General features: G+C 42.5%; 1 protein-coding gene across 14 annotated transcripts in view; it reads right to left on the bottom strand.

Annotated features, from left to right (window-relative positions):
* Window positions 1-848: 848 nt before the first annotated feature.
* Window positions 849-22,506, bottom strand: part of cald1a (caldesmon 1a) — a 63,619-nt gene continuing 41,961 nt past the window's right edge. For 2 of the 14 annotated variants that reach the window (XM_076722181.1, XM_076722182.1), the window contains exons 3-16: window positions 20,989-21,126; window positions 18,212-18,641; window positions 18,094-18,126; window positions 17,788-18,000; window positions 16,307-16,413; window positions 14,716-14,983; window positions 12,681-12,818; window positions 9,317-9,360; window positions 9,011-9,086; window positions 8,498-8,641; window positions 8,186-8,281; window positions 6,502-6,570; window positions 4,744-4,780; window positions 849-2,580 (exon numbers count right to left, since the gene is read on the bottom strand). In XM_076722181.1, coding sequence (XP_076578296.1) covers window positions 2,567-2,580; window positions 4,744-4,780; window positions 6,502-6,570; window positions 8,186-8,281; window positions 8,498-8,641; window positions 9,011-9,086; window positions 9,317-9,360; window positions 12,681-12,818; window positions 14,716-14,983; window positions 16,307-16,413; window positions 17,788-18,000; window positions 18,094-18,126; window positions 18,212-18,641; window positions 20,989-21,126 — 1,807 coding nt within the window. In that variant the 3' untranslated portion in view covers window positions 849-2,566. Of the gene's footprint in view, window positions 2,581-4,743; window positions 4,781-6,141; window positions 6,194-6,501; window positions 6,571-8,185; window positions 8,282-8,497; window positions 8,642-9,010; window positions 9,087-9,316; window positions 9,361-12,680; window positions 12,819-14,715; window positions 14,984-16,306; window positions 16,414-17,787; window positions 18,001-18,093; window positions 18,127-18,211; window positions 18,642-20,988; window positions 21,127-22,506 lie in introns of all 14 variants that reach the window. The other 12 variants (XM_076722189.1, XM_076722190.1, XM_076722187.1 and 9 more) reach the window with 10 other exon arrangements.

The following is a 22,506-nucleotide window of genomic DNA, read 5'->3' on the forward strand; positions in this document are numbered from 1 at the left end:
CATTCTGTGGCTGTCCACCTACGTAACTGCTGACCCACTTACACTCTGCCTGTACACTCACTGAATATGGCTGCTGTCTTGCACAAGGCTAGACAGATATATTTAAAACTATGCTAAAACTATGGCAAGCTAACATTAGTCACACAAGAAAAGCCAAAACTTCCAGTTCTGCCAAACTGTTATACCTGCAACAGCTTGCAGTGCTAAACAAAGCAAGAAAATAAAGACAGGGGTAGAAAAGGCCACAAATAGGTTGGATATAGCAAAAAGGTGAAACCTGAGTCAACTTTTCAACAATGGCAAAAACGGAGGGAGTTGAAGGGAGTGAAAAGTGATGCCACAATTGCCGCATTACGGTTGGACTGATTACCTGGTTTGTTTGTTTTGGGGGTGGATTTGCATGTTTGCTGTTTATGTTCATTATTATAATGTTTTCGTACATGGGAATGAGACATGAGGTAGTTGGAAACAGTTAGTGAGGACAACAATGGCCTATGCTAGCTAAGACAGCTAGTGCATGATTGCCGCCTAAAATGGTATAGCTAGCTGCTACAAGAGTTCATACGGTGATGCCACAGCAATGATGTTTAACATTACGTCATTTTTATGGCAAAAGTTAGCTTCAGTTCCGTAGCTAGCTGAAAGGCTGGTGCTCAGTTTATTAAGCTACTCGTGTTTTCAGTGAAGCTTGCGTGAGGAAAATGAAAAATGAAATATTGAGCAGCGAATACTAAATGAGCTAATGAAAGATAAATAAAAGACTAAACGACATTGCTATAGTTTGTAGATTTGATTCAGTATGTGGTCTGCAGTAGAGTGGTGGAGTTATGGAAGTAAACTTAACAATGTGAAATCCCTCAATGTCTTTATTGCTGTTGTTGAGTCAAGGGTACAATGTTTAAAACATTCATCCAGTTGGAAACTGCCCACTTGTATGACATTGGGAGTGTTTAGAGAGACTACAGATAGTGTGTTTTGCATAGGCTTAGCACTACACAAACAACAAGTGTCTGGTTAAACATGGAAATAAAAGAGCTTTAAAAAACATAAAATGGACAAAAGGTTGTAAAAAAAAAACCAAAACAAAACAATACAGCATTTTGAAATCACTGTATTAAAAAAAAACAAACATAAATGTCACATTAAATCAAGCTTAAGAGTATTTTGGTCAAGCTCCCCTGCTCTTTTCAGGAGCTGTGGAATGTGATTGTCAGACTTTTGAGCAGTAACATTGATGAATTTAATGCCCTGGCAAATCGTTAATATTATCAAAGCTTGCATCGCGCAAAAGCTACGAAAGGGAATGTGCTACTTAAGACTACGTCAGTGACAAAGAAACATGAAAATCACAAGTCTTAATATCATACTGAGTTGCTTTGAGGCTGTCATGTACTGTACCTCAGCTGTCATAAATGTTTTCATTGCAATCATAAGGCCAAAAGAATTACATAGTGGTAAATATCCTTGTACTAGTATCTTGTTATATGCTTAGGCACCCTGGTTTTACTTTGTATGCCCTCAATTAGGAAATTATTGCTGAGCAATAGAGTGTGCATAGAGGCGATAAAGAAGTTAAAGGTAGATTTATTAAAAAAAGAGGGTTCGTTTGCTGACTTTCTACATGATAAAACCTACAGATTTTAAGCAGCGAAGGCACCTTGTGCACCTGCTTTTGAAGAGGAATGTCTGAAGATTTTAAAGTGATCAAACAGGTACAAAAGCTACAAAAACAGCTAGAAATAGAAAAGACCGAAACACATTAAAACATAAATAAAATGACATAAAGGATAATAAAAGTCAGAATGACCTTCTGAATATTCAACACTCCTATCACCATCGAAATTAACTGCCTGTTGGTGAATAGTTTCTGGATACAAAAAAAAAAAAAAAAGCAAAAATACCTTTTGTTATGAGTATAAAGATGTTATATAAGATACAGTATGATAGGTCATATTCAAAACATCGTGTGCTAACATATATTACTCAGACCATTGCTGCACTATTGGTAAGACATAATAAAAGTGAAATCAGCTAAATTCTAGAAGTGCTTATATTTCTATCCTGAACTGGTGAACGTTGAATAAAATAGCAATGTGTGAAGCTTTTGCTTTAAATATAAATAAAAAAAGAGATGGAAAATGTACTGTATGAGGGAAACTGATGACTTCACCCATCTCTTTGGAATGTGGAAACTTTTAACCCATCTACTCTGTCTCTATCAAAACTGTCAGCACGGAGTACAACAGATAAATCTAAATTTAATTTGTTTTTTCTTCCTGGCAGGATTGTATAAAGTAATTAGTAATAGTAATTACAAATGTCCAAATTTCACAGCATTTTGTTTCTTTTAGAAAGCAAAAATCATTGTGCAAAGGCACTATACGTTGCAACCGTACAAAAAATGTGATGCTGTTTCGGTACAGTGCTATGGACAGTGTCTCTCCTGTCCCTCCATTTTCGTGGGGTCCCTCTTGGGAGTGTGATCATTTATTTGGTTCTTTAGACAAAGTCAAAGGAGGAGTCTTGGATTGTCGTAGGCCCCAGCTTTCATGGCTCCCTCAAGACATTAGTGTCCCATACCTGGTGAAAGACAAAACAAGTCCATCAGTGGTTTTATACGTTTGCAGACAGGTGTGGATTCACGACTCTGACCTTGTGCCACAGAAGGTCAAACCAGGCAACAAACACTGCACTGAAGTGTTGAAGTCTTGCAGTTAACAAGCAGTTTACAGGCCACTTGATGCATGCTGCATTAAACTTCATGGAAAAGACCCCCTACACAAGGAATCAAAGTAATTTTCCTGCTTTTATGTTTCTGGAATAAAAGACATCATCTTTGAGAGGGATATTTTTGGGGGTGTTTGTTTGATTAACAGGCCTACCAGACTGTCGTGTTTGGTTCTGCTTGTCCTACTTTAGCTTCACCCCAGAGTCCACTCAAAACTTGCTAAAATTAAGATGTGCTGGCTGGCAGTCTTCTAAATATCCTATCTGAAAACTATGTGGTACATCACAGATACTATTTTCACGTGTTTTCAATCCTTTGGTTTATGATCAGACTGATCAGATTCCCACCAGCCTCTGCTGCATTGTTTAGCACTGATAAGCACATTTTAGCATGTTAACACCTAAACTGAGATGGTGAGCATTGTAAGCACTGCTGTGCCTGAGCACCGGCTCACAGAGCTGCTAGCATGGCTGTAGACAATTAGTCTTGTCCTACATTTCATGGTCTAAACCCACATATCAAAACAGGTCACTTGATACTTGATAGGGGCACAATAATGTTACTTTCTATACACACGTATACGACATAGAAATGTTGCATATTCTAATGAGCACAAATGTAATCGATTTTGAATTCTCGCTTGGTTACCATTCTAAATGCAATACAGACAATGAGATTTAAATGTCTGTATGCACGATTTCAATAATGGTGAACATTATTTTGGAAGATCTCTATTAGATCCAAGCATGTGGACCGTGTGAGGCTCCTGACTTGTATGTGTTCCAGTGTGGTGTCAAATGTCTGTAAGGTCCTGCAGCCAGCTACTTGCAAGAAATACAAAATCTATACAAAGCCTCTGTCATCCTCTGTCAGACTGTGATGGTGTGCTAATCTCCAACATACCAGCTATTAATCTGACAAACCGGCCTGGCAGCACTCCGAGGAGCAGGATGAGCAGCACAAGTGGCCGTGTACATGAGTGGAAAAGCTGAAAGGTTTGAGTGGCGTCGAGATGGCTGTTAAGTGGGTTTATAGAGGTGAAATTGGTGTGTGGCCGTGTCTGTGTGTGTGTGTGTCATTCTGTGTGCTGAATAAGCAATGCATTATGCAGACATGTACGGAATCCCTCAAGGCCAAAACCCTTCTTCTGCCCACCGGGGGAACAAAACGAGGAGGAGGCTGCGCTCATATCTGATTCTAAAATAGCAAGCAATGTTTAAATGGCATCCTAAAATGCTGTGGAGCGAAAGGCCAAATGGCAAACTGAAAGAGACTGCAGGGTCGGCTATGATACGGTCAGTTACTGGTTTTGAAACACATGGTGTTGTATCCATCAAAGAGCCAAAGACGACTTACTTAACGAGAAGGTCACATCTCAATTCTCTGCAATAATTACTGTTCGGCCAAAGTGCGAGGACCTCTGCCCTAATGAACACAACTGGAAAGGTTTACTGCTGGGAAGTCAGTGAGGGATCATGTGTGTTTGGCTGCACTGGCTGTTTTGAGTGGTGTTTTGAGATGCCTGACTTGATGCGTGTTATGCCCAAACAGTGTAGCTCTTAACAGGCATAAGAAACAAATGGCTGGTGACACGAGACAATGACAAAATGAGTGTCAAGCTTCCCTTTTATCTCTACAGCTGCACTGTCAGCAAGCCAGGAAGGCTGCCTACATGCCTTTAAAAACACACTGCTGAGTGAAAACCTCATTCAAAACTCATTTTGGTCATTTCCTTGTTTTTCCTTCAACTAAAGGATTAGGGCACTCCTTTATGGGTTGAGAAAGTCTCGTCTGTTGGTTTCTGAAAGCAATTAGAAAAAAAAAACCCCACTGTGGCCAAGCTAAGAACAAGGCGGTGTTTAGCTTTTGAAAAGCTGACATTTTGGAGCCACAAGTTCACCCAACAGCTGCAGTATGCATGCCCACATGCCCACCCATTTGTGTGTTTTCTTGCACACACGTTCACAAGCTCTGCAGTTACATGCCGACACTTCTGTTGCCTTGTAAAAACTCACCGTTGGCGACTGATTTGGTCTCCCCTCTGCCTGCCATCTGCAAGACACGAAGACAGGAAGGTAATAAGGTAGCAAAAGATGCAGACAGATGCAGAAAGTTAGCTAAACAAACAGGCAAAGCTTCCAGTCAAAGCAGCAGGTGCTTACAACCACTTCTGATCTTAGTCTTCCACCTATACGGACTCTTGAGCCTCCCTCATCAGTCGTTATCCTGCTCATCTTGCCTTCCCTGACATCACAGCATAGCAGGGTTAGCTAATGACATGGTCGCTAACCGCTACCTTTCCTGTCCAGGGCCCTTCTTACGTCAGAGCAGACCACCGCCTGGTGCCCTCCAGCTCCACTACTCAATGTGGTGGACCACAGCCTCCGGCCTGCACTGCAGCTGTTGGCTGCAGAAACACACTACTACCAGTATAGGAAGGAAGGAAGGAAGGAAGGAAATAAGGAAGGAAGGAAAGTTTATACTAAAGAAGTTGGGTACGTAGGACATCCTTGTAGTGTGGGGTCTCACTTCTACTAAGTCGCTCTACAAACACAGCTTTATCTATGTATAGAAATAAAGATAAGACAATTTATTCATGTCAGGTTTAGTCAGACTTGTTTGAAAGCGCGAGGTGATAACAGTGATTCAATACTGCCAAACTTCCACCGCGCAACTCAGCAAGGCGTCGTACTTGTAAAGAATGCTGTAAACAGTTTCTCCATTAGGGCAATATAAAGTCAAGTGAAGTTGGACTGAGGGTAGTGATTTGTGGTTGTCAGAAGAAGGAGCGGTGATGTGATACAGCCATTTGTGAAAAGCATTCAGCCCGCAGTTGGACAACAGGCGCACTGTTAAAGGTTTTTTATGACACAGAATTTACACTAAACTGTAATCTTCTGGATTTTGTTGAGTCGGCTTTAACGAGTTATGGGTGTTAATGGAGTCAACGGCGTAATCCTTTAAAATTGGCTTTACTATGGCTTTGTTGATGTGTTCACTTTGTTCCTTTTATTTTACAGCACTTAGAACATCTGGCAGACATGCTTTACAAGTTAGGAGTTTCATTTCTTAATGCCCTCTGTGCATTTGGGAAAGCAACCGATGTTTATTGCTCAATATTTTCCAAATGCAGATAATTACATCCCCTAAAATGTTGTGACTTCGTGTGCGAATGGACATGAATAATAAATGCCAGCCTATGCCAAAAAAAATCACTCAAATCATGTGAACGCAAGACACATTTGTCAAATCAGAAATGCCTAATTGCGCTATGATTAGTCGTGTCCAGCAGCAGCAGAACAGAGCGCAGCTTTGCCAACAACACAGAGCAAAAAGTCGACAGTGTGACAGCAGAGTGTGAGCTCATTCTGTGATAAGTGCTGTGAAGCAACATGGAACAATCACTCCTTTACCTCTCCAGGCTTATTCCAGATTTAACGGTGAGGTCAACTAGCTATGAGAGTTCTTTAAAGCAAAAAACAAACAGAAGTGATTGTTACTCCCATTGCCGAGACACTAGGGGTCAAAATATCGTGAAATTAATCTTCCAACGCCATCTCTTTAACATAAAGTTCTCTTGATTGACAACAACTGGAAAACCATGAAAAACCACGGGGAATCCTTCCAAGACCACAAACCAATCTGGCATAGTTAAAACTTTGCCTGGATATGCTCCAGGATGTGCAATGGATTGGATTTTCCCCGATGGGTGAGGCTGGCACTCTTTCTTCATGGTACTAGACAGCGAGCAATTTGAAAGGAATAAAAGCTACCTTGGTTGGAGAGGCACCTTTGTTTTCCCATAGACTCCTCTTGTTGGTGACGTCGACAGGCTTCAGGTCCTGACAGAGGGAGGCAGAAAACAAGGGAGCAAAAAACAAAGCATCACATCAGCGGTGCTCGGAGCGCTCGGCCTTTGTGGGTCAATTTGAAAATAGTCGTCATATTGTGGCAAATAGTAGCTGAGATGCAGAGGAGAGGAGTGACAGAGGAGGAGAGAGGTGGAAGGAGGGGAGCAAAGGACACTCTCAAGCAGAGGGGTGCTTGTCTGGAGGAAGCGTAAAATAGCACTTACTTTCACTATAAGAGGCTCCTCTTTCAAGACACCCCAGCACAATGCAAAGTGTGGGAGACACTATTAATTTTGTAATACTGGATGGCAGCATTGCATGGCAAGAGAGTTCCAGTTAAACAAAGTTTCCTTTCATATCCTCACTCTCTCCTGCTGCATGTTAAATATTTGAGCCATAATCCGCGACATGGAAAGCTCTAACATAAATATTTGGGTAAAATATAGGTAAGAGTGAAGAGAGGCAGACATGCATGAGCGGGACTGGAGAAAAAAAAAACAAAGCAAACACTCCAGCTTGCTGTGTGTCGGCTCGCAAAGCTTATGATAAGCTTAAGATAAAATACTTAAGTGACACTGTATAACAAACTGATGCCAAGACCATAATATCCGCATGCACTGTGGCAGTATGTTATGACAGATGGAAGAGTGGACTGCAGCAAGCTCAGATCCTTCATGAGTTATCTTTCTTTAAGGCCACCAGGTGGCGCCAGGCAGTCTCAACCTGCCCTGCATCATTTGAAATGATTATAAAACATCGACTGAGCAAAACATGACCAGCAGCGATTGTGACATTGCCATGATAATAATTATACTGCAGGGTGATATAACAGTGAGAGTACTGCAGTTTGTTATGAGGCTGACCCGTGTTTGCTGGAATTAATGCAGCTCAGATCTGACTACTGAACCCTGTAGACAAATATTCATTCAAGTGAGATTTTAAAAGGTTTTGAACAAAGTAGATGCCTCATTAATGTACCAAGCTCTGTCTTCACTCACACTACAAGTGGAGAAATTACTTAAAGGCCCTTAAACCCCTTTAAACGTTAAGTATTTCTCTGTAACAATTACCATTCACGACTGAATCACCTCATACTAAAGTAAAAAAAACATCATTATTTCTGAAGAGTTTGACATACACAAACTCAGTTTGAGTGCATCTCCAGGACTGCGTGGGTGTGGTTTGATTGACAGTGATCAAACAACCCACCAAAAATGTCATCAGATTCTGATTCAAAAGTTGCTCAATCCTGATTGGTGCATGGAAATATATGACATCACACTGTTTCCACTAAGTCCCGCCCACTTCAAACCAGTGAGATGAGCACAGAAAAGAAAAAAGAAACACAGAAATGTCTCCTGTGAAAGAACCAAAACTGTCCTAACTCAGCCAGAAAGTCGCGTGCTCATGTAAGAGCCCATCACGAAACATCGCTGATGATTTCAAACAGAAATCTACACATACATTAAGATCATCTGAGCATACTGCAGGTCAGTCAGCACAGCTGCGTCAGCCGTGCTGCAGAGGACAGTGAGCATTTCTCTCTCGGGCCCTGAGCTGTACAGTCCATGTACTGCACTTCCTGACGGCGGCGGTGACGACCTACCGATGGCCTTCCTCCTGACGTTTTGCCGCTCTCCGGAGTTTTATTCAGCCAGTCGTTGATGCGGCCTGCCACGCCTGTCTTCATCACAGCTGCTTCCTGTTTGGATAGGGTCAAAGGTCAGCTAAGCCTGGTCGTCATCAGCAACAGGGCCAAGCAGGAAGTGCCAGTGAATTGGGCTTTTTCCTCTCTCTCTCTGCTCCACTGACACACACACACACACACACACACACACACACACACACACACACACACACACACACACACACAAAGTTTCACGAACCTCCTCACATCCTCCACCACCTCTTCACTTACCTTGAACGTGCTCCCACCACTCCCAGGCGAGGCGAACACATTGCCTTTCTCCCACATGCTCTTGATGCTTCGTATGCTGTCGGTGACCATGGGCAGATCCACCGCCCCAGAGCGAGGGGATCGAGACTCCTTGTTCTCTCTCTGCTGAGACAAAGTGGTGATGGTTTAAACTGGGGAACATGCAGGGATGGCTGCTCAGATCAGAGCTCAGACACCTGTCTTTTTTTTTTTTTTTTTCAAAGAAACCCACATGAATTTGCTGAGAATAACAGGGACAAATTCCGACAGTGTCTTGTCTTGTTTTGGGTATTCAAATCAACAGAGAAGCATACTGGGTAAAAAAGAATTAGCATGAGGCAGTGAAACCAAATTTGCCAAATGTTTGGATAGTCCAAATGTTTTGCTCGCCACAGAAATCTACACAAAAAACGAAAGTAAAACCGAATGTCGATGCTACACTGCTGCCGTTTTGCTCCAACATTTTTTCAGTTTTACAGCCGAAGTCATGCTAACCTGAGCAGCCGAGGTGTACTGCTCCAGCCTGTTGTCTATCTTGGACACCACAGGAGAATGAGACGCCTTCACTGTGCTGCTGGGCAGAGGCAAACAGTTAGCAGACGCAGCATGGGACCACTTTGAATATTACGCACAGTGTGGTCAAACATTTCATCTTCACTGCCTTGAGAGGAGAAACTTGCAGCCCCAAGTTGGGATTAAAACTTCAACTCCAGGTTACATTTTTCCTATTCAACAAAAACATGACTGCAAGGCTCACATGCTCGACTAAAAGCTTAAAAAAAAAGCTTGGTATGTTTTTACCTTTTCTGCGCTGATTTGTTCAGGAACTCTGCTCTTTCTCCGATCTGTTGAGGAAAGGTTATTAGAGCTTTAGTTTCATAAATTTTGCAGTGATGTTCCACACATGCGTACATCACTGCAGCAGTTTCCTCCACCCTTCAGCAGCCTGAAAACAGATGTTAACCTCCTCTTGAGTTCCGTGTTTCTGTCGTTTCCTTATTGTTTGCACTCATGAGTAGTTTTATTGTAAAACCCGCCCTGACTTGAGTTCATATGTCAACATGTAGACACACATGATTCTGTATTAAGTAATTACAGGTTCTTATATGATTCATAACTTTAACAGTATTACGTGTTTAACTTTCTTGCCAATGATAACTAGACTACAACTGTATTTTAATGTTTTTAATGGTGGATGTCTCATTTCTTCACATACTTAATGAGCTGAATTCCTCCTGAGCAGTAACACACAATGCAACTGATTGTTCCTTGTGTGTGCAAAATGCTCTGAAAGACATGCACACACACACACACACACAGGAAAAAACACAGCAAGCTTTTTCTCTATCTCTGCTGTCAGACTGTGGGAATCTCAGAGGATTGTTTATGGTATATGCAAAAAAACAGGCAAAGAGAGAGGGGGGCAACACATGCGTTCCTTGGACACTCAAAAAAAAAAGGTTTTAAACGGACAAAGGGAGAAAGCGCAGAAAAAGCTCTCTCCCCCTCTCCCTGTGAAAAAGGACCTTACGCTCGGCTGCTACCGAATGTGGGAGTTCCCAAAATACTCCCGACAGGAAATTCCCCATTCTCAGATGCGTTTTAAAGAGCCGTGGCCATCCGAACGCAGTTACAGTAATCCTGTTAAACCTAATCGCTTCCCTGCATCCCCATTCCGTCCCTCTGTCCGTCTCTTCCAGAGAACACTGCACTTTATCTCCAGCGCGGAGCCGGGTTATGCTGCTTTACCGCTGATAACATGTAGGCGAGCTCCTGGGACTGCGTGTTCCACTGGGAGGTGATTGCTGATAGCGAGGCATATTTCTTGAGGTTTTAGTGTAACCGGAGCCACAATACGGCAGTTGTTGGGCAAGAAACACCAAATGGCAAAAGGCAAGAAGACAATGTATATTCTCAGTGACATGCATGCAGCTTTGAAACAGGCAGTTGACGGGTTTCAAAGAACTGCAGGGGCTGATAATACACTCAGCCCAGACATGAACCCGCAAGATAGGAAAAACAGGAAAAAGCAAGTCTATTGGCAGTTGGTTTTATTAGGCACGTGCAACATGTGACAAAAATACGACATGTTCTTTACGTTTATATGACTATGACCATTTTCCTTATTGTGTGCAGTGATAACAAAGATTCTTTAAAGCTGCACTAATCAATATTTTGATACTGTCAATGGCTCAAATGACCAGTGTGATGTGAAAGGCATTACTCATAGTATTGAACCAGAGAACTATCGCTAAACTCTTCAGCTCAGAGCCTTTTTTTTGGCATCTTTAAGATTGTTGTTTTGGTTTTATGGAACCAAAACCACTTTACGGTTGTGTTTCAGTCTCACTGCTCCTGTTTCCAGCTGTAGGCGGCAGCTGTTTTCAAGAGATCTTCTCTAAGCTATCGACCAAGCACCAGACAGCAGACAAAGTTAGCGAGCAGCTAGCCGGTGAAAACAGAAGCCAGTGGATCAAAATAGAGTTAAAATATTGGACTTCCAATCACTAAGTGACCAGAAACACAGAAATCTATCTAAAGTGTGATGAAAGAAAACATCCAAAGTTAGAAGATAAATAAATAATGTAATGCAGCTGTATTAAGACATGCTAATAAAGTGTCACATAAACACAATGTTTAACAATGCAAAGCAACACAGTGCATAGTGTATGAAATACAGAGCTGGATGCCCAAGGATACACACATATACACACACACACACACAGATGAACACAGATGTACCTACAGTGAACATGACCACAAAGTACAGCTGTGTCTTGAGTGCAGCAGGGTGAAAAATTACAGATGAACAACACTATTTACAAAACTGACCACAAAGACATAAAGTACTTGATTCAGGTACAATCAGAGCTCATACACCACTACAGTCTAGCCTAGAGTCTGGAGTCTCACTGGGACAGGCCAGATGGATATTACTGCTAACTGTCACTAATTAGATTTTCTCCACTGGCTGAAAATCCCCCTCGATTTTGTGTGTGGGAGTTGGCTTTTGGCAACACTGGGAACATTTATTCACATTTGAGTTGATTAAACGTTCCTTCGCTGTGACAACCATTTATCTTTGGACGAGGCGGGGGAGGGGCACGCGCTGCGTTTCTTGTGACAAACAGGTTAGCATGTCAGCAGAATTTCAAAGTGAACAGAAACTTGCCACTTTTTCACATTTCTCTCCCGAGTTCATCAAGGCTCTCTCTATTTATGAGCGCCTTCATCTCAGGCAGATAACACTTCATGCAGAGAGCTGAAGGAGGTGAGAGGGGCAGATGCGGGTCATCTGGCACTTAATCGCTCCAAATATTTTGAATATTTAGCTTGAGCTTTGCTGAACTGCCGGATGAGTGGGATTTGCAGGATTTGGAGAACTATTGTATTGATTCCATTATGCTGACGAGGGGCAAGATGCACATACAGACAGAAAAATACAACACATGCAAAGTGTTTTACAGTTACAGTTGTGTAAAGCACTGAATTATCGGTTTATGAAGAACTGCCTGATTAATTGACAATTCACTAAACCCCTCCCTGGAGCAGCTTAGCAGCTGTACTGTAACTAAGCATGACAGCCTGTCAAGCTTTAAATGTCTCTGCATGTTGAAGCAGCACATGAGGCTGTAATATAAGCAACATTGGGCATCTAAATAGTTTTCTACACGTTTTTTTTTTTTTTATCTTCCCCAAACCATAAACACCAGAGTAAATATGCTGAATTAAACAGTGTGTTTGTCTGCTTTAACGTAAGCTGCAATCGTGAGCATTTCCAGCTAACATACTTACAGCCTACGATAGTAACTGAACACTGCTTCCAAGCCAAGGAGCATTTAATTACCTAACTAAATTAGTTATGTAAAAGGAAAAAAAGTCCAGTCCACGACAAGTATTTCCTCACTGTGGAGAAGTCTGGAGTAAAGCTAGCAGCTCTGTCCTGGATTTGGGACAGTTGCCATTTGAGCCCTCAAAACCAACTGAATCACCTGAAATCAAGGACCCACTGTTTGAAAAATGACTTGCTGATGCTGAGTAGTAACTCTACAATAATAACTACAAAACATGGGGCTTAGCAACAGTCATTTGGCAAATAAAACTGAACTGACACTCTCCTGTTGCACACAGGGGAGAAATGGGAGGTTAAAAATGGCAGACTGACCTTCAGAGAGGAGCCTCGAGGGCTGACACACTTGAAGGGTCTGTCCACCCCGTCCGTAGTGTCTTCCACCTTCTGCCTCTTCTCAGCTGCCTCTGCTCTCCTCCTTTCGATCTCCTCCTTCATCTTCCTCTTCTCCTCCTGAGAAAGACAGATGCGTTTAGAGCAGAGACCCGTTCAGCAGGTAGCAATCCTCGGCATCTTTTGTCATTTTTTAATCTGCAGCATCTCTGGAGTTGACGGGGAACTTCCTGTTAATTCAGCCTGAGCGTACGTAGGTGGCGCTCTGCTCTTTTAGCTCAGTCATGCCGGATATTGCTGCTCATGCTAAGCGGCCTGTCCTCTTGTGTTTACTTTAAACAAACCACTGTTGCTGCTGGAAACCTACATCACGCTTCCTGTGCACCAGTGGATTTTGCCTGGGAACAAACTAACAGGAGTGTTTTTGAGCTGCAAATGTAAAATCTTTAAAAAAAGAAAAAAAATGGGTATAAGTTGAATGACTTTCAGGTAACAGAGAAAATGGAAATGTATTTATACTATTCTGGGTGATTATATCGAACAGAATAAGTCACCAACATGACAGATGACGAACAATCAGGAGCGCAGCCGACCCAGACAATAGATATGTGCTGCTTTCTAATTGATTTACTTACTTTATCTAATGAAGCAGGTCAGGAACTAATTACATTACTCAGAGCAAATTCTTATTTACAGCGATTGCCTGCATTAGAAGAAAAAAAAAAAACCTTTTGGTAAGCTGGAGACATGCAGACTATGAACATTTTTTTTCTTTTTTTACAATTAAAGTATGAACCATTTGTACTGTATTCAGAAGAAGGCTGGTGCTTGTCGGTATATCAGCCCTCTCCAGCAGCCTTGTCTTGGTTAATTAGTCTCTCTGTATCTCTGGGCCATCTTTTAATTACAAACCAAAAGGCCTCATTAACATCACACAAGAGGAGAAGAATAGGGGCAGATAGTGAGAGACGGGCCGCCACATTCGGAGCCAAGATCAACAAAGAAGACCAGTCAGGGTAATAGTGAGAACGCAGGGCCTCAAAGCGTGCAGATGAAAGAATGAAAGGCATCGCGTGGTTGAATACAGATGTGAACACATAGGAAGGAGGAGGTTATCACGTTTGAGATACATAAGGATGAGGTCACCACGAGAGGAGGGAGAAGGAATGGCATACATGAGTTATGAATGGGGACCCGAACATTTTGAGTCATGATAACGGTGAACTATGGAGAGATAACGTCACTGCGGCGCTAGTATGAGTGTGACGCATTGGCTTCAGCTCGCGCAGCTGTAAAGGCTAAATCAACACGGAAGAGGTGGTGTGAAAAACACAGAAAGAGGACGTGGGTTGTGAATATTGTAAGTAAATAAGTTTATATCCTTGGTGTATGTTGACTTGTGTGCTTACTTGGTCTAAATTGTAATACATAAAAGATGGAATTAAAGCTCTACTAATTCCCCAGCAGTGATTGGGCCCTACATTGTGCTAATTAGCAAGCTAAGCTAACTAGTAGCTTACATTGCAAGCTTCGGCTTTCCTTGAAATAGAAACTCAACATCATGATGATGTGCTGAACTGTCATAAGGGGACAGATGCCTTCAATTTCTGGTGGTACATAACCAGCGCTAAGTGCGCTTGTTGAAAACAGGGAGAAAAAACCTGCCATGTATCAACATATGGAGCTTATACGGTGCTATGTGCTCCAGTTAGTAGCGCACCAAAGTTAACTCTCAGATGTGAGCCATGGGATACACCCACACACCCGCTGTTGTTTCCACAAATGTTCAAAAAACAGTTTTTTCTTCTTTCATAAAATGCAAAACTGTACAATACCTGCAGGATCATTAACATTTCCTTACAGAAAACAGTGAGGAGAATTAAAATTTCAGTTGAACGTTAACAAATCATCAAGAGGAAACTGGAGGGAGAACAGGGAGAGGGATTAGGGAGAACAGAAGAACTGATCAAACAGCATCCACACTGACGTCATGAAAACATCTCTCTCTCTCCTCTACCTCCTCTCTGGCTTTTTTCTCCGCCTCCTCCTGCTTCTTCTGCCTCTCCTCCTCCTCCAGCACCTTCCTCCTCTCCTCCCTCTTCCTCTTCAGCTCCTCCAGCTCGGCTTCGGCCTCCTGCTGCTTCTGCCTCATCCTCTCGAACTCCTCGCTCTCCGCATCATCGCGGCGCCGCTTCAGCTCCTCCAGCTTGCGCTCTGCCTCCAGGCGGGCAGCGTCGTCCTGTTCGTCACCCGTGGACACCCCGGGAGAACGTACGCTGCCGCGGCTGCGACAGACACGCAAACACGGGCCAGAGCGCACATGCAGGTCACAACAGAAGCAAACACTGTGTAAGTAGGACGCAAAGCTGGCTGACACACAGGTGATCGCTTGACATTTGATACGAGCTGAATATTTCAACAAACGCTTCAAGGATTTATCTCTTTCATGGACACAAAAAAGCACATGTGTATACACACACACACACACATACACACACAAATACCAACAATCACCTCTGCAAAGATAATGTTACAGCACATCTTAAGTTTCATCCAGTGTTTCACGCTGGGGATTAACTGTAGGTGACCCGTGTTCAAAACACACTGCTGCTGCACAAAAACTGCTTGTTTGTTTGAAAAAATCTGATTCAGAAATGCTTTTCAAGTATTTTACAGATGCCTTGAGCAACACTTTCATTCTTTCATACCAGCCTGAGTGACAAACAATAAGCGTCAAACTGCAGCATCAGTGAGCTGCTGTCTGGTTCGACTGGCCCTGTTCAGAACAGGCAAACGCTGTGAAGTGTTACAACAAATACAAATATTTCTCCTCCATAGTTATCAAAATAAGACCCAGTCAAGTACTAGTAAATAACAAATACAGGACTTATTTGGTATCCTTTAAAATGTACTACATTTTGCTTTAATTCTGTGCTATCAGTGATTCATCGTAGGAATAACTGTGCTTTCCTCTCACTTCTGGATCTCTTATGTTGGAAAGTAACAGCGAGCTTTGGTCGTTAGGTAGCTTGATCTTCTCAACAGACCGTTGTGTCAAGGATATTAAGTTACTGCAGTACTTTTCCACAACTGGCCCATTATGGACAGGCACTGATATATCAGCATACTGTTGTAATTGCAATATCAGCTTCATAAAGAAGTCTCACTGTTTCTCTACTGAAGGGTTTTACTGCCAATGTGGAGGCAACTGGGAAACTGGAATTTCTGTATGTTACATATTACTGTCAAATTGGCATCAAACCCTTTTGACAGCAAACTAATCACTGTAATTATTTTTGGTATGTCTCATATTAAAATATTGAAAACGCATGTGGCAAAACATTCCATATTGATTGAAGAAAATCCATATTGATGCATCCCATGTAAAAAGGAGAAAATATGTGATTTGGTTGCTAATTGTATTAGCAATTGGGTAAATATTTTGATGGTTCAGGCACATATTCTTGACAGGAAACAAACTGGGACGTGTATTTTGATGAGTTTTGTTGAAAACAGAGTTTCTTGAATAATTCATCAGGCCCTGCTATGCCCAATTTGGCCTCAGTGGAAACCATGAATTCACTTGATGTGGATTGTTGTCTGTTTACCTGAGGGTCCTCTCTGGTTTCCTGTGCTGTTTGGGAGCTGCCTCCTCCTCGTACAGCCCTCCGTTCTGCCTCCCCTGCTCCTCCCTGGCCCTTCCTCTCTCGTCCACCTGGACAGAAACAACCGCAGGGACAGTGAACCACAATGCGATTGGTGGGTAGGCGGAGTGTCTGTCATGTGACATCACGGCAAACGTCAAATGAGAAACGGGGACACGAGCACACCCCAAACAAAATAACACAGAACATCACATAACGCAGCATCCACTCCAGAATTACTACTGAGACAGGATTAACTAACAGGTGATCAACATGGGAGTGTCTGCAGCTGCATATTTTCTGTCTGACTGCTCATCATCATCAAAAACATGATTCAAGTTGTATAAATTATACTCATTATATGTCTATGTACACTGCCAGTCAAAGCACAATATATTGTTAACCTGTAGCACAGAACATAGAGTACATCTGTCTTACAGCTGATGCCATCCAGAACGGTCTTTGCATTTATTAGTATAATATAGACTGAGCTGATGGATCTTTTCAGCACGCCTCCCTTTAATAGAGCACTCCTTAACACTCTATTTACGACAGGAAAGCGTACCCATTAATGTGCGCTTAACTTTAATTAGGTTTTTGTAGCAATCTGAGGTTCGGAAAAAGAAAAGAAATCACAGTGAAAGGTCCTTGTCTTAACAGAGAAAGCGTCTTTGAGCACTGTACTGTTTACGCTATCAAAGGCATCTAGAAACAGAGAAGAGCTGCGGTCAAAAAAAGGTCAGACAGACCGAGACTGACTACAAAATGAAGTGCTTCACTTACGAGGCTGTTTGTGTAAGAGAGGGCTACGCGACATGAAAGATGTATTAACAGAAATAATTTGGGGATTTGTAGTTCCTCAGGCCATTGACTTTTGGTAATAATAAAACAATCCCCATTTCACTTGGGGATTAGCCGTGTGCAAAACGTTTGACTGGAAGTATACACATGACGTGCTCATCACTGATGTCATTATGATGTCCCCTGACAGTGAAGACACTTATTACTTTAAATTGCAGGATGTCCCTCTGTAACAGTGAGCTTCTGGAGTGGAGTCAGTGTAATGAGTGTTGCTGCTTTTACAGCTGACGTGGAAGACATGCAGAAAAACACTGTGACCACTCTGTGACGCATAGCATTAACTTTATCAAAAACCTGACAGCATGGCTGGCTGGCTGGCTGGCAGGCGCAGCCACCACCAGTTTGCAAATGGTGCAAACCACACTGTGACAACACGAGGAGTCTGGGTAATTTCAGCGTCTGGCTCCGACATTAATCACAAAGTCAACACGGTAGCCTCATTAAGAGAATTTTGTGTGGTTTATTCTCAAAAGATTTCTGTTTACATGTCTCCTCATGAACGCATCAAGACACTGAAGTTACCCAGAGAGATTTTCTGTGCTGTGCATCACACTCGACTGAACATCTTACCACATGTATGATACCTCATTATCCCCTGAGTGCAGTATCTCAGCTACCTCATTGTCCTCTTCTGTGTCATTTCTGACTGTCATAGCCTTGTAATCTACATAACCATCCTCAGGTACCTCTTCAGCCTCCTCTGATGCTACTACATCCTCCCCAGCCTCTGAATGTGCTGCCTTGGCTCGGTTGGAATGCTCACTGACTACTGAATGTGTTTCTTCTTCAGCGAGTTCCTAAGACAGAAGGTTTATAGCAGTTCTTTGAAAGAAAGGCTGGTGAGCGACTCAAGGATGTGCATTAAAGAGTCAATAAATCAATGACCATACCTTGTTTGGAATTTTAGGCTCTTCAGTTGATTCCTACAGAAACAAGCGTTACATTTGTAGAGACTGTCAGCTACAAAACATGAATTAAATGGCTCAAATAAATGATGAGGTGACTCACCTGTTCTCTCAAGTAAGACCTTCTCGGTTTGTCCTCCACCACCTCCACTTTCTGCTCCTCCTCTTCTTCTACACCCTCCTCTGCTTCGTCTTCACCCTCAGGAGCAGCCTCTTCTTCCACCCTTGGCTCCTCTCGTGCCTTCTCCTCTCTCCTTGAGGTGTACGTCTCCGTCTTCTCCTCTTCTTCCTCATTGTCACGGTAACGACCCTTACGCCAGGAGGATGGCCTCTCCTCCTCTGCGTTGTTTTTCTTCATGGCGACGCTGTCGTTGCCCTCAGTCGCAGTGGCGTCCAGCTGCCTCTGTCTCTCCAGCGCCTCCTTCATGCGTCTCTGCCGTCTCTCCTCCCGTTTGGCCATGCGCTCCTGCAGGGCTTGGTCATCGTCGTCTCCGCCGCCTCCCCCGTAAGAGCTGCTCACAGTCTCTGTCACACTGGGAGGAGAAAGAGGAGACAAATATTTCACTGCACAATCTTCTGTTAATGACGAAGGAGGCTTGAGGTCAGAGCAACAGACGTCAGCTGTTCAGAAAAAATGGGCATGGAGGCTGAATACATATTGTCTCCTGTTACCACTGAGATGCCCTTTATCAAGGCCTGTTGTTTCCTGACAAGAGACTTGTGTTCATTTTAAGCAGTGATGAGGAATTAATGTACAACAGGGTGGTGCTGAATGAGCATAAGCTTGTGTTTTGACAAAGACTGACTCATTTGGGATTAGATCTCTGACAGTGGAAAACAACAAAAAAGACAAAATTCCAAAAACTCAACAAAAGCACATGCCCTGCAAAGTTTCTTCAGCTATTTGGGACCTGATCAACTGAGGGACTGTGACTTACACTGGCCACTGATGCCAAAAGAAATGTGCAAAAAGCCCATGAATGCTCAAGCAAACTTTCTCTGGGTTGCCAGAGATCCTAAATGAAATTCTGTGAGAGGAAATCAAAGTTTACAGAATGGATGCTACATTATTGCCAGCTCTTGTATGTGCAGAAGGCAGACTATTGGCTGTATTGACAGGTCTTCACCACAGATATTCTCCTAAAATAAACTATTGGTCAGGCCTAAAAATGAACAGAAAATGTATCTTGGGTTTTAGGTCCTGAGTTCACAGTTTTTTTTATCCTTGAGTCAATAGTTCTTTTGTATGCACTCACTCAGATATTAGCTTTACCTACCTAGTACAATATAATGAAGACATGATGGCGCTAGAGGAAAAGTCAGGGGATTTCCGAAGGCAAAAGGATTCATCCTTTGCAGAACATGAATGTCTTTCCATGAATGTCAATCCATCCAGTACTTGTTGACCGACATGCATGGCTGAAAACTATGTATGTGTTGTATATCTCTTTCAGCCAACCAAATACCAACTGTACATCCATCCACCTCGCTCCACATAGCATGACTCATGATATTCTGACCTAAATGTCTGGCAAACATTATCATTACATGTGCACAATCAACAATGGCTAGTCAACACTAGGTCCTGTCTCAGCATCCTCCTGTACAATCCCCTTGTTGTTTGCCGGGCCCAGGATGTATCTCTGAGCTCATAGAGAGGAAAAATTCATGACCACAAAGCAGCGTCTGTGTTGCGAGATGTCAGAGCAGCCCACCACTTCCACTGTGGCCAAGACAGGATTGATCTCATAGCCTTAAACTGCATAGAAATTGATATTTAGCCCCCTTTGCTCCTATGGCAGTCTTTCTGATGGATAGGTATGAGGTCACAAGTTGGTTTTCATTTTGATAGCTGGGAAAGGGTATAAAAAGTTCAATTCCTGCATTGGTCGGAAAGAAATCTGGTATGAAAAAGCCACTTCACTGAATTTCATCATTCAACACCTCACAGTATTACAATATTGTGTCAGCTTAGCCACCATAACCGGGCATGGCAGGCCTGACAAACTTTGTATTTCTCCACATGTTGAAGTGGTGTGCATGGGGTTGTAGTCAGAGATATACTCGCCATATACTCCAAGAGTTTCTTTCTTTCCAGATCCAGAAACACAAAACCAAAAGTGCAAGGACTGTACCAAATATTAGCATGACTAACTAGCTTACTACCTATAGGAGTGTTACTTCCAATGCTAATGAGCACGTCCTTTTTTACTGTAGTGTTAAAAGTGCAAATATATTGTTTAAAAATGGGTACAAGAACGTACGGCAAGCAGCCAAACATAATAATATATATCACATGTATAGCGAGCAAACATTAAATAAGAGTTTTCAACCAATTTATGGAGCTAACATTAGTGAGCAAGCTACAGCTGACAGTTGCCAGCTAGAAATTCGGACTGCTTTTGTCTTCTGAGTGGCAAATCGGATCACTGCAAACTGCATACACGTGGTACACGAACCAGAGGCTGGACATGCATTGCAGCAATAACTGAGAGCAGCTAACGGACGACTGTGTTAGGAAAGAATAAAACCACTGAATGTGTCCCAGAAGTCTTAAACTCGCTCTCCAGCCCTACAATATACTGTATTCTTTCCACAGCAGAGGTTGTGCAAGAATCTTTGGTGGCATTCTTCTGAGTTGTCCTGACATTTTTCGCCACACAGAGGAGGGATTTACTTTGATTATTTATTGATGAAGTACAACCCCTTTAACTGGGCAGGATGATATGACAGTGACAGTTTTTTCTCCCTCGTCCCCGCTGCTCCTTTGCCTCTTGAGCTGGACAAAAAATTGAGAGCAAAGCTGTCGGCTGCTGACTGTATATTCGTCACAGACAGAACCTGTGCTGCTATATATAAATATATATCCGCATGTGTCACCTGTGGCTGTTGGTCATGACCAGACTGTCTGGCTGTCCGCTGGGCTCCTCACTCTCCCTGCTCATCAGCCTCTCCTGGCGTGCCCTGCGCCTCCTCTCGCGGGCCGCCTCCTCCTCATCATCATCATTCCTCGCCAACCTGAGGGAGACAAAAGAGGAGAGAAAGTAAGGGTGAGGAAACAAAGAGAGGCATTTTCTTTTTCTTTTTTTTTCCCGACCAACTTTCAACCCTTCATCTCCTTCACCCTTTCCTCAATTTAGCTTCACGGTTAGAAACTTCAAAGGGAGCGATTCTTTAAATTGGACTGTAATCATCACAGTGACCTAACCCGGAGGATTTGGAGGAGTTCTTTTCTTTTTTTTTCTTCTCTCCTATCAAGCTGACCTGTCAGCTGTGCAACAACCAATACTTCTTATCATGGCTGCAGTTTTCACGAGCTGATAAAAACTCAGTCTGGAGACATGGCTTGGCTGAGGATAAGAGAGAGCCAGAGAAACTGTGCTTGCGCTGGTCTGGTCAGTGTTGGAGCAGAGCAAACTAGAGAGGTGTGTGTGTGTGTGTGTGTATGTGTGTGTGTGTGTGTGTGTGTGTGTGTGTGTGCAACAACCACCAGTCTTCAAAGTTTCAACAAGGAATTTAATACCACATTAAATGTAGAAATCACATTGTTCTTGAGTTAACAAACCGAGGTTAAAAAAAAAAAAACAACCTCTTTTGTCAAAACTACTTAACTTAACTCATAAAATTCGAGACGCAAGCTTCGTTTTGCTGAGACACTCATTTCAACACAAATATCAACTTTCCCTGTTAAAAAGAACAGCTTGACATTTTTGGAAATACACTTATGAACTTTCTTGCAGAGAGTTAGACGATTGATGTCACTCTCATACCTCATATGAGCGAGCTGAAGGCTAAAATCTGCCTGCCAGCACTTCCAAAACTCATCATCATTAACATGTTATATCATGTGTTTACTTTTTGACAGAGCCAAGCTAACTATTTCCCCATTGACGGTCTTCACATTAAATTAAGCTTGCCATCTGCTGGCCGTACATGTAGCTGTATATTTAAGAGACAGAAATGAGAGTGGTATTGATCTTTTCATGTCATTCTCATCAAAAAAAGAGTATTTTCTATTAAAATCTTACCCCAAAGAGAAGCAAAAACAGAGACCTCTTTATGCAAATAGGTGGAGGAGCTTTCAAATATTGCCTCTTGATACAAGCTCCATTTTGCTGATAAACCCGTGAAAACACAAATATTACTTTCTTTGCTTATTTTCTTTCACAAACTAAGAATGCATGTATATAATTAGAATTCTATTTTAACAGAGTGGAACACACATTTGGTGGTGTATTTTTCTCACTACCACGCATAACTGATCAAGCATACAGGAGATGAAGCAAGGTCACATTAGGTCAGGTCTAAAATATCACTTGCTTACATTAGATACTGAGAATTTGTCGTTCTTTGTTGCCTTGCCCTGCCATTAACAGGGATAAATCCATTGTTAAAAAA

Source organism: Chaetodon auriga, chromosome 22 (genome assembly GCF_051107435.1).
Source record: "Chaetodon auriga isolate fChaAug3 chromosome 22, fChaAug3.hap1, whole genome shotgun sequence".
Classification (NCBI taxonomy): Eukaryota; Metazoa; Chordata; class Actinopteri; order Chaetodontiformes; family Chaetodontidae; genus Chaetodon; species Chaetodon auriga.